The following is a 14,506-nucleotide window of genomic DNA, read 5'->3' as shown; positions in this document are numbered from 1 at the left end:
CTTTTTTTGCTTATCTTTTGAGCTTTTCACTGCAGCAAGAGATTTGAAAGGAGGCAGAGAATTAAAGAGGGAGATAAAGCAAAAATTGAGGCCTTTTGCTCTGTGATATCCTGTTCTATTATTGTTTTGTTTTATAATGTTCACTATTGGAAAAGATCAAAACGATTTTACTCTGATGAAAATCCCTTTTTCTCTGGCCTCAGTTTTGACAAAATAAAAGGACTGAACTGGATGACCTCCAGCCTTAGTAGTCAATGACTCTGAACCTGAAGAAGGGAAATCACCATGAATTCCAATGATCTATGCACAAAGTTCAGCTAGCCATAATATAGCTAATTTTTAAGCATGTATGAAAAAAATTGTTCTTTATCCTATCAACCCCATCTTGTAATGACGTATTCCAAATTTATGCTTTTAGTGAATATAAAATCATCTAGGAATAAAAAGAGAACTTCTGAATTATGAGAAATCCCCATACAGTTAACAAATTGCTCTTAATTCAAGTGTAATGGAAAAGGATTTTTATTTCTCTTCAATTGATGATATCTGGGAATAAGACTGAGGAGAGCCAGCCTATACTTTCCTCATTAATAAAAATAGCTCTTAGAGAGGGAAGATTTGGAAATAAAACTCATGTCCTCAGATTATCAGCACAAAGTTGTTAGAAGCGTTTTCCAGACTAATTAATAAATTATAACCATGAAAAGTCATCAGTAGTTACCCTTAGTTTACATATAGTACTTTTCTTCTAAAGAACTCAAAGACTCATAATCCAGTAAATAAACACAAAGGTAAAAAAAAAAAAATAGAAAAGAGAAGATTCAGACTTAAAGTAGGGTTTTAATGAGACGCGCTATTAGGCCAGCCCATGAACTAATACAAAATGGAATTTCAATACAAGGCCTAAATATTTCAAGATTTACACAACACCCAGGATATCTAGCATATCAATAAGAACCAAGATGCTATTGAATGCATGCATGCATTCATTCATTCATTCATTCATTCATCAAGCATTTCATTAGAACCTCCCTTCATTTGTGAGTACAGAGAAGGATAAGACACAGTGCCTACCTTAAGAAGTCTCACAGAGCATTAGTAGACTTGTAGACCAATAATTTGCCTAAAGAACAGGATGAGGGCATTTTAGAGGTTATGTTCTGGAAAGGCACCCCAAGGCAAAGGTTTTGTTTTGTTTTGTTTTTAATATATGAAATTTATTGTCAAATTGGTTTCCATACAACACCCAGTGCTCATCCCAAAAGATGCCCTCTTCAATACCCATCACCCACCCTCCCCTCCCTCCCACCCCCCAATTCAACCCTCAGTTTGTTCTCAGTTTTTAACAGTCTCTTATGCTTTGGCTCTCTCCCACTCTAACCTCTTTTTTTTTTTTTCTTCCCCTCCCCCATGGGTTTCTGTTAAGTTTCTCGGGATCCACATAAGAATGAAAACATATGGTATCTGTCTTTCTCTGTATGGTTTATTTCACTTAGCATAACACTCTCCAGCTCCACCCACATTGCTACAAAAGGCCACATTTCATTCTTTCTCATTGCCATGTAGTATTCCATTGTGTACATAAACCACAATTTATTTAGCCATTCATCAGTTGATGGACATTTAGGCTCTTTCCACAATTTGGCTATTGTTGAAAGTGCTGCTATAAACATTGGGGTACAAGTGCCCCTATCCAAGGCACAGTTTTGATGAGGGGTCAGAGTTTGCATGTCTGTCAATGTTTTCACTTTTTCCTACTCACCATCTTTGTTAGAATGGGCAGTAAACTAATTGGCCATCATAAAACTAGCTTTGATACTAACAGTATGATAGTGTTGAGCTAAGACCTTCACTTTATAGTGGTGGAAAACTGAGAGCCAAGATGTTCTGTAACTATGACTATGAGAATCATAGGGAAGGTTTGCTGAGGGTGTATTAGGTGGCAGCTTGGGGTTAAATATTTTAACTCATTTTATCATTTGATCTCCATTTTATGGACCCCAAATAAACCCAAATAGAATAAAAAAATAAAAATTGGACCAAATAAATTAAAGTAAATAATAAAAGAACTCAAAATAAAGCAAGTTGCCTGTGTAGGCTGGGATTCGAACCAAGGCACTTTGAGTCTATAGCCTCAATCACTGAGTTAAGTAACACTGTAACCTGGGCGGCTACAGTGAAAGGGCATGCCAGTCCCTAATTACTAGACCACCAAAGAAGCCGCCTTTTAAACAAAGTCACCAACTTTGAAAGTCACTGAGCTGTAAAAGCAGAGAGCCTAAGGGTGGAGCCGAGCCGCCTGACAGATGAACAGATGAATAGGTGGAATTCTTAAAAATGGCAGAGTCCTTTAAAATCAGTGCACACTTCATCTAGGGCCCTTTACTGTTGCTGTTAATTTAGACAAATAGAGCAATTTAAAAATGGGTGGACTTGGGGGGCGCCTGGGTGGCGCAGTCGGTTAAGCGTCCGACATCAGCCAGGTCACGATCTCGCGGTCCGTGAGTTCGAGCCCCGCGTCGGGCTCTGGGCTGATGGCTCGGAGCCTGGAGCCTGTTTCCGATTCTGTGTCTCCCTCTCTCTCTGCCCCTCCCCCGTTCATGCTCTGTCTCTCTCTGTCCCAAAAATAAATAAAAAACGTTGAAAAAAAAAATTAAAAAAAAAAAAAGTTGAAAAAAAAATTAAAAAAAAAATGGGTGGACTTGAAAAAAAGAGAGACCGTTGGATTCTGAGTGGTAAAAACAGGCCACACAGTCAGGGAGCATCATGCCATTGGTCAACACATCCTTTAAACAGCAGCTACTGTCTATGGGAATCACCATCTGCAGTTCCAACCTAAGAGACAAAGGGGACACCTGGTCTAACAAAGACTGTAGGTTTTTATGATGATACAGTTCAAGTACACAGAAAAATAGAGTCATAAATGACACCCACGCATCTATTGCCCAGCCTTCTCAAATCTTAACATTTTGCCGCCATATTTGCTTCAGATTTTTTAAAGATGTAAGACATTCTAGATACAGTTGCCTGCTGTATACCTGTGCAATTCTGATGCCACTCCCCTCTTTTCCTCCGTAGAAGTAACCAATGTCCTGAACTTAGTGTTTATCATTCTCATGTTTATTTTTTGTACCATTAAAATATATATGGATCCATAAACAATTACATAATCTTGGCTTACAAGTTTAACTTCATGCTGTATGTATTACTTTGACAATTTTCTTTTTGACTCCATGTAATGTTTGGGGATGGGTTGTGAGGGTAAAACACACCTAAGCTAAATTTGCCATTATAACCATGTTTAAATACGCAGTTCTGTGACATTAAGTACATTCATATTGTGGTGCTCAATGTTACGTTTTTGAGGCTTGTCTGCAGAGATGCATATAACTCTCCTGTACTCTGTTCCACTGCCATGGACAATCCATCGAGGGTACAACCTGTAGTGTGTTCATTCTGTAGCTGGGAGCATGGATCACGCCCAGCTGGTAAAGCATGGCAAATGTCACACCCATGCTCATGCTTGTACATGTGTCCTCTATGGAGGATGCGTGTCTAGAATTGAAGTCTCGGGGTCACAAGAAAAGGCATCTTCAACTCTCCCGGGTGTGTCCAAGCTTTCCAAAGTGGCCATATCAGCTACTCTCCTACCAACAGTGTGGGAGTATGGCCAGAACCAACCAAACAAACAAACAAACAAAACCCACCACGTACTTTAAATTACTCTTTTTCTGACGACAAAATTAATACATGTTATTTGCCCCCAAAGAGGTGGGGGAGGTGCATCCAGAAAAGCACAAAGCAGAAAATAAAGATCACTCATAAACTCACCATTCAGACACAGCTAACCATTCTTGACATTTTAAAATAAGTCTTCTCTTTTTTTGCATTCCTTTACATATTTTAACATAATTGGCATCATACGGTACATATTAAGTAGGTTCAGATTTGTTGAATGAGTTTGTACATTTATAGCCTTATAAAGGCATGAAAATTAAATTGCTTTTAGTTATATGTCAAACAATCACTTTTATTGACGAGAATCACATTAGATGAAATCAAGGTCTTCTAAAACATTCCAAATCTGTGGTTGCCATACATAGAGGGTGACTGCTTTAAAATAAAAACAAACCTGCTCCCCTCCCACCAGCAGCCCCAGAACATCCACAATTACTATATTTTTACATTAACCACTAGGTTACATTGTTTACATATTCAAATGATACTTAGTTACTTTTTTATGCATTCGTGTGATGGCCTTAACAAGGACCAACAAATTATTTCCAGTATCCCTTTTCTTATCCCTTGAAAGTGCCCTTTGGGTGAGGACTCCAATATCTGTGAACAAATTCAGTTTCTTCAAAGGTGACTCTCCATACCACAAAGTGCTTAAAGCTGTGCAACTGCTCTACTCTATGCTTTCTCAGAGCCTCACAGAATTCAGGGACTCTCACTAAACTCAGCTACACATTTATCCCCTGAAACCTTTCCTATGCTTACAGTTGGCCACTCCGTCTATGTCTGTGCAGCTGGCCCAAATTCTAGCAATGCTTAAAGCAAGCTCCCTTTGACACGGATCACCACACAGGTGTTTAGCCACAACCAAGCATTCTCCACCATAGCCTTTTACAGATTACATAGGGCATCAAGGCACAATGGACAAGTTAAACTGACAGTCCCTGGACACAGAGAAGTTTGGGAGGGTTATGCATTTTAATATTATGCTTAATTACCTGAAAGAGCCAAAAACATGCTACAAAGGGGTTACTATTAATTATAACATAGTTTAATATTTTGTTGCCTTTATGGTATTGAATCTTCAATAAATAAACAGAAAATTCTTGAAGTAGAACATTTTATTGAGCCTGAACAGTTTGGGCACACTTTATTCAGAAATTCACATACTTTTTCTGTAAGATTGCCAGATTTAGCACATAAAAATACAGGGCATCCAATTTGAATTACAAATAAGTAATATATAATTTTGTTAGTATTAGTATGTTCCAGTGCAATATTTGGGACTAAAATTTTGAAAATATTACTAAAAAATGGAAAAGAGTAGTGTGTAGCAATGGAGAAAAATGAAGGAGGAGAGGGTGAGACTTTACTTCTATAGGATCTTCAGGGAAGACCCCTTTCAAAAGGTGATTATAAAGCAGCAACCAAAAGGTTGAGGAGTTTTCAAGAGGAGAAGGCATGTGCAAAGGCCCTGAGACAGCAAAGGACCCAGCACTCAATTTGTTCGAGAAACGGAAGAAAGGCTAGTCAGACTGATATGAGCTAGGATAGAAGAGGATGGAGTAGATAACATAGGCTAACACTAGATACTTCAGTCTTGAAGGCCTAGGGAAGTAAGCATGTTATTATTCCATGGGCATCAGGCATTCAAAAACACCACTTTTGTTCTTGAGTAGAAAATGGATGTCACAGGTGTATGACCAACTGAGGATCCCTTACAAATTATGGGTGTACAGGTTTAAAAACATAACAACTAACCAACTAACTAACTAACTAAATAAATAAATAAATAAAAACTTTATTTTCCAAATTACCATAGCCCTTCCCGGAAGCATCTGCTTGACAACAGGAATGGTATAGACAGACTATTCTATATCTGCCATTCTTAAACATTGATGTTCATTAAAATCACACAGGGAGCTTCTAAAAAACCCAGTACCCAGGCCACACCCTGATCTGATTAATTCAGTATCTCTAAGGCTGAGGCCCAGGCATCAGTATTTTGTTTTGTTTTTAAGTTCCTCTGGTGTCTCCAATCACTCAGGGAGCTTATTAAAACACCAACTCTGGGGCGCCTGGGTGGCTCAGTTGGTTAAGCATCCAATTTCTTGCTTTCAGCTCAGGACATGATCTCACAGTTCTTGAGGTCTAGCCCTACATCAGGCTCCACGCTGACAGCATGGAGCCTGCTTGGGATTCTTACTCTCCCTGTCTCTCTGCCCCTCCCCTGCATGCGTGCTCTCTTTCTCTCTCTCTCTCTCTGTCTCAAAGAACAAACAAACAAATACCAACTCTGATTCAGGTCTAGGATGGGGTCTGAGGTTTTGCATTTCTTCTTTTTTAAAAAAAAATTTGAGATATAATTGGGGCGCCTGGGTGGCTCAGTTGGTTGAGCATCTGACTTCGGCTCAGGTCATGATCTCACAGTCCCTGAGTTCAAGCCTCGCATCTGGCTCTGTGCTGACAGCTCAGAGCCTGGAGTCTGCCTCGGATTCTGTGTCTCCCTCTCTCTCTGCCCCTCACCTGCTCATGGTCTGTCTCTCTCTGTCTCAAAAATAAATAAAAACTTTAAAAATTTTTTTTTTAAATTGAGATATAATTGATTTGGAACATTACATTAGTTTCAGTTGTATATTTCAATATTTGTATACATTGCAAAATGATCACTAAGATAAATTTAGTTAACATCCATCACCATACATAATTTCAAAATTTTTTTCTTGTGATGAGAACTTTCAAGATTTACTGTGTTAGCAGCTTCCAAAACATGCAATATAGTATTATTAACCATAGTTGTCATGCTGTGCATTACTTCCCCATGAAATATTTATTTTATAACTGGAAGTTTGTACTTTTTGACTCCCCTTACCCATTTCATTCCCCCACCATCCCTTCTCTTCTCTTGCAACTACCAATGTGTTCTCTGAATCTATGAGCTTGGCATTTTTGTTTGTTTTGTTTTATTTTGATTTGATCAAATCATATGGTATTTGTCTTTCTTTGCTTAACTTATTTCACTTAGCATAATGCTCTCAAGGTCCATCCATAATGCTGCAAATGGCAAGATTTCTTTTTTATGGCCAAGTAATATTCCATCATATATATATGTATGTATGTATATATCTATATCTATATCTATATCTATCTATATCTATATCTATATCTCCTCACCAACACTTGTTAGTTCTTGTCTTTTTGATGATAGCCATTCTACAAAGTGTGAGGTGATACATCCAAATAATTAATATCCAATAGTTACATTGGATATACGTAATAGATATATCCAATAGATATATCCGATAGCTAATATCCAAAATATATGAAGAATTCATACAAGAGTATACAATATGTAAAGAATTTAATAACAAAACAAACAAAAAATAAACATAAACACTTTTTCAAAAATGGGCAGAGGACTTGAATAGACATTTTTCCAGAGAAGATAGGCAGATGACCAATAGGCACAGGAAAGGATACACAACACCACTAATCATCAGAAAAATGCAAATCAAAACCACAATGAGATATCACCTCACACCTTTCAGAATGGCTATCATCAAACAGATAAGAACCGACAAGTGTTGGCAAGGATGTGGAGCAAAGAGAATCCTCCCGCACTTTTGGTGGAAGCGTAAATTGCTTCAGCCACTATGGAAAACCAAATGGAGGGTCCTCAAAAAATTAAAGTGAGATTTTGCATTTCTCCAGATGCTTCCAGATGCTGCTGCTGCTACTGGTCCACCCAACACCCTTCTAGCAGCAAGGGCTGCTGATACCTCTTTAGCAGCCCTTGTATCTACACCTGCTTTCTATTTTTTGGTCCCCTTCCTCGTGTTCCTACTAGTCATCTTTCAATGTTTTATTACCTGCCGGTTGGTCTGCAAAGCACATAAGCTGCTACTGAAGCCAACACAGCTGCCCATTTTAAAAGAGCTTTCTAAAGCTTTGGGACTTGCATTTGCCAACAAAGGTCTACAATCCCTCTCAAAATGCAGGGTAATCTTATTAAGGGACCATGTGAAGTATCCTCAGCAACAAATACTCGGTGTAGCCTCTTTGTTCTCCAAGTCTCCATTCTCCAATGCCTCTCTGTGCATTTGTTTGTCTCAGAACAGTCATGCACGGTGGGTCCATTCGTCTTCCCTTATCACTCTGTCACTGCTGCCGAGCACTCGTTCAGCTGTGTGCTGCTGCTTCTTGGCTGACAAGATAATTACATTCCAGGGCAGACTGGAAGAAAGACAGGTAGTGCTCAAAAGTTCCGAAGCGACTACCTAGTCATTGCTGGTGCAGACTTCAAGATCAAGCACCTGATCTAATTAGCACACTCCCTTTGCTGCCTGCCTGCCTGTGGAATGCTGACAATTGAAAGCCTGAAGGCAAAGCAGATATCATGCAACCCAGAGACAGACATTCAGGCTACCTTGTGCCAGAAACAATTACATATTCTTTTTGGAATCTTGGGTGTCCTAGTAACACAGTCAAGCCTGGGGGTAAACTTTTGCATAATACTGGGAGCCCTGCATTTACCGATAATGAACATGAGAACCAGCAGTATAAAACCCCACAAGAATGAAAGACCTCACGGGAAGAAAGCCTTCTGATTGCCTTCAGAAGAAGGACTTATTTCAGCAAACCCTTACCGGCCCCCACTCCCCCCAACTTGGAAGAAGCACAGTGCTCAACAAAAGCAAGGCATCATCAGCAAAGAGCTGTTTTCTTTTGACCAGATAAACAGCACAATACAGTCCCCCAGGACAAAAAAAAAATTTTTTTTTTTTTTTTTGCTTCTATGCTTTTGCTACTTGCTACATTTTTTCAAGATGTAGCCTTTCCATTTGAAAGTGATTACAACCACAACTTTTTCTTCATTTCTTTTTGCTTCCGCTAGAGAGCAAGGTGGTCCCTTCCTCGTCCATTCCTGTCACTCTCCCAAGGCTGTCCCAGAGTCCCCACAGCAGATGTTCTAGGAGCCTTGGGTTTCTGAGGATGCAGGTGTCAAAAGGCAGGAGGTGCACGGGGAAGTCGGGGGCATGTGAGGACCTCTCCGTCCCATTGTGTGGCTCCCAGAATTGGTGAATGCGGCTCATGAAGACCTGGTCCTGAGACCAGTGCCTGGGGATGGAGGGAGATTCAGAAGAGACAGACCATGCTGTGAGTGCTGGGGAGTTTGCCAGTCTACACCTCCCCTGGGTCCGTCCCCAGGTCGAAAGAATCTGGGTAAGAACTGATTCCCCCTTGTGGCCAAATCCCTGAATGATCTGAGACCCTTCAAGAATTATCTGTACTTTCTCCAATTTAAGTGACATCTTGATGACCAGAAGCACCCTCTTGACAGTAAGAATGAATGCCTCTCTGTGCATTTGTTTGTCTCAGAGCAGTCATACGTTGCGCGTTCATCTCTGTTGGTGGTTACATCCAGGAGTGGAATGGCTGGGTCATTGGATGAGCTCATGTTCAGCATTGGCAGCTACTGCCAGTTCTGCCAAGTAGTTGTACCAGTGTAGACTCCCCCGGCAAGTAGTTGAGAGCATCATCAGTTTTTTAAATCGTAGCCCTCCTAGTAGACGCACGCTGGCATCTCTTTTTGGTTTCAATTTCTGTTTCTCTAATGATTAATGATGGTGAACAATTTGCCGTACTCTTCGGCCACTTGCATGTCCATTTTTTTTTTCCAAACGTCTTTTCCTTGTGGATGTGTAGGAGTTGTTTGGATATTCTGGTGCCAGATCAGATGCATGTATTACATGTATTTTCTCCCACTCAGTGACTCCCTTTTACTCTCGTAAAGGCATCTTTTCACAGTGGAAATTCCTAAGTTTAAGTCCTATTTATCAATCTTTTCCTTTTTATAGATAGTGCTTTTGTGTCCTACTTAAGATATTTTTGTTACCCTTAAGGCAATGAAGATATCTCTCCTGACTTCTATAGTAATAAAAGTCAGAATAGGGGCGCCTGGGTGGCGCAGTCGGTTAAGCGTCCGACTTCAGCCAGGTCACGATCTCGCGGTCCGGGAGTTCGAGCCCCGCGTCGGGCTCTGGGCTGATGGCTCGGAGCCTGGAACCTGTTTCCGATTCTGTGTCTCCCTCTCTCTCTGCCCCTCCCCCGTTCATGCTCTGTCTCTCTCTGTCCCAAAAATAAATAAACGTTGAAAAAAAAATTAAAAAAAAAAGTCAGAATAGTAGTTAGGCTTCTAAGGGAGGGGAATGACTGAGAAGCAGTGCAAGGGAGGATTCAGGGGGCTGATTACTCTCTACCTCTTGATCTTGGGGTGGTTACACCTGCTTGTTTACATTTAAAATACCCATTGAATTGTATACTTATTACTCGTATGCTGTGCATGTGTGTTATACTGCCGTTAAATTTTCTGAGAGAGAAAATGGATGAATAGAAGCTACTAATTGAAGATATACTAGGTAATGACTATGTATATACAGTGAGATATTAGAGAAAATATTTGTGGACACATTCTATAACATCATAGGTTCTCAATCTATATAAGTCAAACTTTACTAAATGTATTTTAGCAAACAAAAAACATTCAGTAAGTATCATTTAAGGCCATAAATTCTGATGTTGATTAATAATATAATATTGAAAACGATCAGTGCTGAGCATAAAGTCCCTCCATATCAATGAGGCTTCACAGAAAGAGTTAAGCAAGCATAGAGCCTAAGGAGAGAAGAATTTGGTCTTACAGATTTTTTATTAAAATGCTGCTAGCAGATATATGGCAAGTCTAGCTTCCTACCTCTGATGAGGGGCATGAGTAGTGTGGTCTATATAAAATGGTGGCTTATGAGTTTCAGGTGGTGAAGAATCTTTGAGACCACAGCAGGAATGTCACAGTAGTAGGACAGAAGGGTCCAGGAGAGTAATCATCCAAGGCAGAAACCCAATCAAGATGTCCACTAGGATACAGTTAATACTAAACCATGTCTCAGAACCTAAATCTGGAGATGAGTGAACCCAGCAGGAAGGTCAGTCAACGCAAGAATGAAGATCACATTAGTAATGTCCCTTCTAGCACCAAAGGCAGACAAGTATCTGCCAAGGTCCTTAGTCTGAGTGTCTTTGAAGAAAGAGCCAACCAGTAGTCTGACCATAGATAGCTGGGGTGGCAGGTGTGTAGGGGTATGCATGTGACAGCTGGTTCTAGCAGCCAGACACTGAGAAGCACTCACCTTGGAGACACTCCCCGAGAGGAGCCCAGGTGCACATGTGTGAATTTAAGAATTTTCCTCTGTATCTTTTGTTGCCTGCCCACTAAATCACCCCCTGTCCACTTCTTAGCCTCCATCCTTGACAAGCTAGAGATTTCTAAGGAGCAAAAACAGACCGTGGGACAAATAAGAAATCACTGTGGGGGCACAGTGAGCAAATAAATAGGGTTTGATGAAGGAAGTTAGGAAAACTAAGGCAATCAGAAAAAGCCAACTTTGCAAACATGAATGAGAAAAGCAACCTCAGGAACTCCTGGGTGGCATGGTGGTGGGAGAGGGAGAAAGTCCATAATTAGGATAACCCATGGGCAGATAACAGGGAATTGAAGCCCAAGAAATTCAAGCCCAAGAAGCTGGCATTTCTAATTAGCTCATGAAACATCGTGTTTTTAGAGTTCACCATTTCTTATATCCAAGAGTTATCCTTTACAGTCACAGCGCTATAATTTATCACATCCAGGCATGCAAAATCATCCTTTTTCTAACATTAAACATGTTTAATAAGAACAATTTATAATAGCACTTTAGGGCTTTAATGAAAGAAAGACGTTTGACACACGATATTTACAGTAATCATAATACTACAAGATTTAAAGTATAATTTTTTACAGTGTTAGATCAGGAAGCCAAATTGTCCATGTTTTTAGTTAATTATTTGCAATGCTTTTGGGAGGAATCAGCATCCAGAAATTAATTACTAGTTTTCCTCTACACAATTGTCAGTGTTATCACAGGGTGCTGCCTCTAGCTGCCAACTCCTTTATACCCTCGCTCTGGTAGCAATCAGCAAATGCAATTAATGTTAAACCACTTGTCCTAATAGCCAAACGCCAAACGTCATACCACATGCAGGATCATAATTATGCTTTGGGAAGTAGATGGATTTGGCTGTGTTAACCAAGAATTAACCCCAAATCTAGAGGCCACTTGAGCTAGTGCTTGTGGACAGTACCCTTTATACCTTGGCCTTGGAGAAACCAGGACATTTTTCAAGGCTAGCAGTTGTATGCAAAGCTAAGAGCCTTGAAATTCTTTTTTGAAAAGATCTAAACCTTTCTTTGTCAAGCTTTAAAGTTTTCCTTTGCCTTCTCTTTTGGGACCAGTCAAATTTACACACATTCCAGCTCCATTTGAGTGAAATTCAAGTTCCTATTTAGGTATTCGCTGTTAACCACAGGTCTCATGCTTCACAGCCCTTTTGACATGTGTTTATTTGAAAAGGTAAGTCAATGAACCGGTGCCTTTCTCATATTTGACAAGTTCTACCTGACTCAGGGAAACAGAGTGGGGCCCACCTTCAATAGGCAGTGATGTGGCGCACTGGGTAATAGGAGGAATGTTCCTCCCTCGTTTACTGTCCATGACCCCTTCGATAATAAAACTCAGGGTCAAGGCAGAATCACAACTGCCACTTTTAAGAATTCAGATTTCCATCAACTTCAAACTTAAACACAATCAAGAACATGGAAAGAAGTGGAATATTACAGAACCCACCAATTAAAAGCAGCATCCATTTTTCCATCCTGGAGGTGTAGAAACCCTGAACTTAACCCAGGTACCCACCTCTAGCAAGTACCTCCTAGAACATGTTGGTGTTCTAAAGTCACCCCTGCTTCATTTGTTCCTCCCCTTGGCTCGCCTCGATCTGATCCACTGATATAGTATCACGATTATAATCAATAATTATTACTAATTTTCACTTATTTTTGTACATGTTTTAAGCTACTTAAATCTTCTTTGGAATAAGACAGAATAGCATTATGTTTGAATGAAGAGGAGGTGCCCTAAATACTTCAGTCAAAACTTACTTTCTATTTCTACATACACTTTTAATAAATTCAGTCATCTGATTTCACAACACACAGCAACTCAGAAGACCACAGCTGACAAAAAGAGTGATTGTCTCTTCCTGACATAGCACAGCATATTAAGCCTGCTTAATAGACGTTGTTGAATGCAACAGTAAATGAATAAATGAGAAAATTGGTAGGTGAGTGATACCTTACAGCTTAACAAGGAGAAGATAGAAACTATTTAAAAACAAATAAAAGAAGCAAAAAGCATAGCAGTTGGGGTCCACTTGGTATGAGTGTGATCTATCCGTGGATTTTAGAAGTCTTTGATTATAGACCTATAACTCATATTGATAAGTACGGCTGTTTCTTCAAGAAAAAAGTCCAGGTGTGCTTGGGAATCTTTCTTAGGAAGACAGATATGTGCACCATACACTTCAGGAAACTTTTCATTTGAAAATAAGTATTAAAACATAAAACTTAAGGGAGGGGTAATTTTCAGCAGTCTGGAAAATTCCCTTCCTTGCAATGCCTCATTTCCCTGGTCATGATTGATATTTAGAGTCTGAATAAACTAATGTGAGTTCTCCTCAGGTGGGAATGACATCTCAGAGAAGGATGTAAGTGCAGAATGCAGATGGTTTAGAGATAGGTTCTGACTGAGTCAGTCATGATGAATGGGGACTCAGTTCCAGTCAACCCCAGCACCATGGTGACATCCCTAAAAGAGTGCTCGTTACTGCTAGGAAAGGGGGTTAACAGCAAGCATCCACATAACTCACTCCTTTTCTCCACCAAACAATTGACAATTAAGACCCTTGGGCTGAATGACTTGGAGAGCACCTGATGGCAGAGAAAGTTTCCATAACATTACAAAAAGAGAAGAAAACTCCTGGTAGTATGCTCGTAATATTTTGGACAAAGGATGTTCTGCAAATGGAAGATGGTATATAAGTGCTATTATTATTTGAGACTTGACTCCAGTTGTGACATAAATCACAGCTCTAGACGAAGGCAACCACAGACACTTGATATCCCCAATGGCAGTCTAGTTCCCACTTGCATGCAGGAAGCAGCATCAGGCAGGACTACAGTTTCAGGAGAAACACTCATTTATCACCAGGATCCTGTTTCCCCTGGCCAGTTAAATAGAAGTGATCTCAACCAGCAGGTTGAAACCCACAGGTAGTGTTTCTTGATCACAGTGAACAGATTGATTTATTCTTTTTTGTTTACAGAATTATGCAAAACTCATTCCTGGAGCTACGGTAGGGCTACTTCAGAAGGACTCTGGAAACATTCTCCAGCTGATCATCTCAGCTTACGAAGTATGATATTTTACAGTTGGCTCTTTTTACTTTCCTTTTTTTTTTATTTTTTTCATTCAGTTTTGGTATTCAAAAACTCAGATGTGTTTTAGGCAGTTAAGTGCATTCTGATTTGTTAGTAGAAAGAGTACTTATCCAAAGAAAATCTCTCTGCCTTAACATGCAGCCAAAATATAAATTTTGTTCACATTATTTGCAGATATCCTTCCTGAAAAGTGAGGCAAAAGGTAGAGAAATCATAACCTGATCATAAAGTTAAGGTTATTTTTATAATAATAACCAATAGCAGCACTGTCACTCGCAAAACTTTAATTCTATTGAAAAGACTCCACAAGTCCTATAATTAAGCTCCCCTTTTCTCTACCTGAAAAAAAAATTAGTTTAAAATGAGTAACTGAACTATGTGAAGAACTAACTCCACAGG

At 39.7% G+C, this 14,506-nt stretch overlaps 1 protein-coding gene across 2 annotated transcripts in view; it reads left to right on the top strand.

Moving 5' to 3' along the window:
- ITGB6 (integrin subunit beta 6) overlaps positions 1–14,506 on the top strand; it is a 78,167-nt gene that overhangs the window by 25,845 nt on the left and 37,816 nt on the right. For both annotated transcript variants that reach the window (XM_030324396.2, XM_030324398.1), the window contains one exon: positions 13,993–14,082. In XM_030324396.2, coding sequence (XP_030180256.1) covers positions 13,993–14,082 — 90 coding nt within the window. The remainder of the gene's footprint in view (positions 1–13,992; positions 14,083–14,506) is intronic.

This window comes from Lynx canadensis, chromosome C1 (genome assembly GCF_007474595.2).
Source record: "Lynx canadensis isolate LIC74 chromosome C1, mLynCan4.pri.v2, whole genome shotgun sequence".
Classification (NCBI taxonomy): Eukaryota; Metazoa; Chordata; class Mammalia; order Carnivora; family Felidae; genus Lynx; species Lynx canadensis.
This window is presented reverse-complemented; position numbering and strand designations above follow the sequence as displayed.